This window comes from Zophobas morio, unplaced genomic scaffold (genome assembly GCF_036711695.1).
Source record: "Zophobas morio isolate AGI-343-1 ecotype UQ-CSIRO unplaced genomic scaffold, CSIRO_AGI_Zmor_V1 ptg000022l, whole genome shotgun sequence".
Taxonomy (NCBI): domain Eukaryota; kingdom Metazoa; phylum Arthropoda; class Insecta; order Coleoptera; family Tenebrionidae; genus Zophobas; species Zophobas morio.
Window position 1 is genome coordinate 4,724,125 of NW_026972127.1, and position 2,643 is coordinate 4,726,767.

Sequence of the window (2,643 nt, forward strand, 5' to 3'; positions counted from 1 at the left end):
TTTGATAATTATGTCACATAAACATGCCGCTGCTAACAACCCAAATAACAATATTGACAAACACTTAAACCCAATAACTTTTAATCGCCCGTAATTTATTTTTCGTCTCATTGAGAGTCACGACCTCGACACAAATTCGTGATAATTTTTTATTGCCTATTATTTGTCATTGATGTAATCGTTATCAGGATCTCACTTCTTCGTATCACTCTCGTTTTTTCGCTGATAGAGGATGACGGTCCAAACTCGTTGGAAGTAGTCAAACGGAAACCCGAAATGACTCACCAGAACGAGCACCGCACGGCGAACTTTCACTTATCATTATGTCAATAGCGGAATTTCGAGAGTGATTCCTTATCAGTCACTTCCTAATCAATCGCGGCTACACTTGTCGTAGTAAGTAGTTTCAGAGTGAAATAAATTTTTCTTAATTGTGTTTGCAGATGGCCAGCCCAAAACACCTCGAAATCCTCGGAGAGGAGGACTGCCAAAACACCCTCGAGAAGTTCCTCGGAACGAAAAATTTTCAAATCGCGTCGTTCGAAGTCAAGGATTTCCACAATCCGTATCAGGGTTTGGTTGGGGAACATTTTACTCTAGAGGTGCGATATGTGCGTGAAAATAAACAAGAGTGTGACGAGTTCTTCGTGAAGTCGGTGAGCACCAACCCTCTGATGTCGACTTTCTCGAAGGAAATACTGGTCTACGAGAAGGAAAAATTTTTCTATGAACTCCTAGACGAATACAGGAAATACAACATCGACACGTCGTTTGCTCCCAGAGGTTTGTTTTTTAAACCACGTGTTGTCGTTCTTGAAGATTTGTCCAGAGGGTATAAAGGGAGTGAGAAAAGACAACCACTGGACTTGGAGCAGTGTCGGAGTTGTTTACAAACGATAGCAAAATTCCACGCTTCTAGTATAATTTACGAGAGAAAGAAAAGCGAAGAACTGGGGAAGAAGTTTTCTTTGAATGATGACAACTCAGAAATTCTTGAAGACAAACTGGCGTCCACAAAGGAGTGTCTGGCTTCTAAGTTCATGTCCTGTTCTCTGGAAGGCGTCTTCACCCTAATCGATCTAGTCCTCGAGGGTTATCGCACCAATGAAGAACTCAAGACGAAGTTAGTCGATGTTGTGTCTCAAGACACCGACGACGAAGGCTTAATCTCGGGTCTCCTCCACGGCGACTTATGGACTTCCAACTTCCTCTATTCTTACCACCAAGACGGCAAAATCTCCGACACCAAGCTCCTCGATTTCCAAATGATCAAATATGGTCCTTTGGAGCTGGATGTGGCCGAGTTCCTCATGAGCAACACCACCCATTCCTTCCGCCTCCAGCACTTCGACCCTCTAGTCGAGCATTGCCACGCCGCCTTATCGCAGTCGCTCTCCGCCGCCGGCCTCCGCCCCCACGACGTCCTGCCCCCAACACCGACCTTCGTAACTTCGTGCAATAACTTTAAACTCGCCGGAAAAATTCACGCAGTTGTGGATCACTCTTACACGTTCATGGCGGACGAAATTTATGGAGATGTTATGAAGTCGGAGGAAAGTTTCAAAAAATTCCTGTTCGAGGAGAGGAGCAGATACATCATAGAGTCGTACAATGAGAACGAGGCGTTTAAAAAAGTGCTGTGCCAGGACATAGTCGAACTGCGGGATTTGCTTTTTTCTTAATTTAATTCTCTGTATTGAATAAAAAGTTGTTTTGACACGCTTCGGTTATGTTTGGGAAAAGTTGACGGCTTTCTCGGCGGTGTCGTGCCTAATGGGTTTATGGGCGGATAAATTAATTACAATTGCGTCTTCACAAATTAGGAATAATATGGCGGAGATTGGACGGAGCTGTCCGGAGGGAGATTTATTTGTTTCGGTTGTAAAGCGGTTATGGATTTATTGTATTCGGAGTTCCTTGTTTTGATGCTCTCTGTGGTGATGGGGATAGACGTTGGGAACGCGAATCGATAATTTCAATCTTCATATATTTGAGGGGCGCAACTGGTTGAAGATGATGGATATTAATTTTTTTTCGTTTTATTAATGTTGCGTGGAGTTTATCTGCTGTATTATTGAAATTGAATCGAGTTTGTTCGGGTGAGGGAGAGGTATTATTTGACAGACGTACAAAATGATCTGTGGAGCTTGCCAGTAAGATTGTTTTAATTGGGTAAGATTTAAAAACCATTAAGATTGAGCCTTCTCGAAGCGCAGAGAGTGAACGTGGGTTGTATTTAACTTGGGTTACTCACAAATTTGGTAGGTATGCGAAGAATTTTTACATTGTTAGCTTGAAATAGGTAAGGTGAAAGTTATGAAGGAATTGATTGTTGGCAACGGTTTTTACATTTCTGTAAACTGTTGTTCGTTTCCTGTCGCTTATTTGTTTCTAAATAATTTAATTGATTGAAAAAAGAAATCTTGGGTCAGGTCAGCTCAGGTCAGGTCAGATCTGGTCAGGTTATATATAATCAATTTTATATAATAAAAATAAAACACTGTTGATTTGATTTTTCTGTTCTTAACTCAGTCTTTCGTCGAAAACTCAAGACAAGTGAAAAAAAAAGTTGAGATTATATCTTCCTTTCAAATTTTAATACCAGGGAAACAGTCAGTAATTTGCTTTCACTGATCTAAAAAC

General features: G+C 41.3%; 1 protein-coding gene across 1 annotated transcript; it reads left to right on the top strand.

Moving 5' to 3' along the window:
* The first annotated feature begins 239 nt into the window (after positions 1-239).
* On the top strand, positions 240-1,719 carry LOC135133481 (uncharacterized). Its single transcript, XM_064061902.1, has 2 exons — positions 240-396; positions 444-1,719. The coding sequence occupies exon 2, from the start codon at positions 444-446 to the stop codon at positions 1,680-1,682; it is 1,239 nt and encodes a 412-aa protein (XP_063917972.1). The 5' UTR covers positions 240-396; the 3' UTR covers positions 1,683-1,719.
* Positions 1,720-2,643: the final 924 nt, after the last annotated feature.

Coding starts and splice junctions, on each gene's coding strand:
- LOC135133481 (XM_064061902.1), top strand. CDS start 444: ATGGCCAGCCCAAAACACCTCGAAATCCTCGGAGAGGAGGACTGCCAA.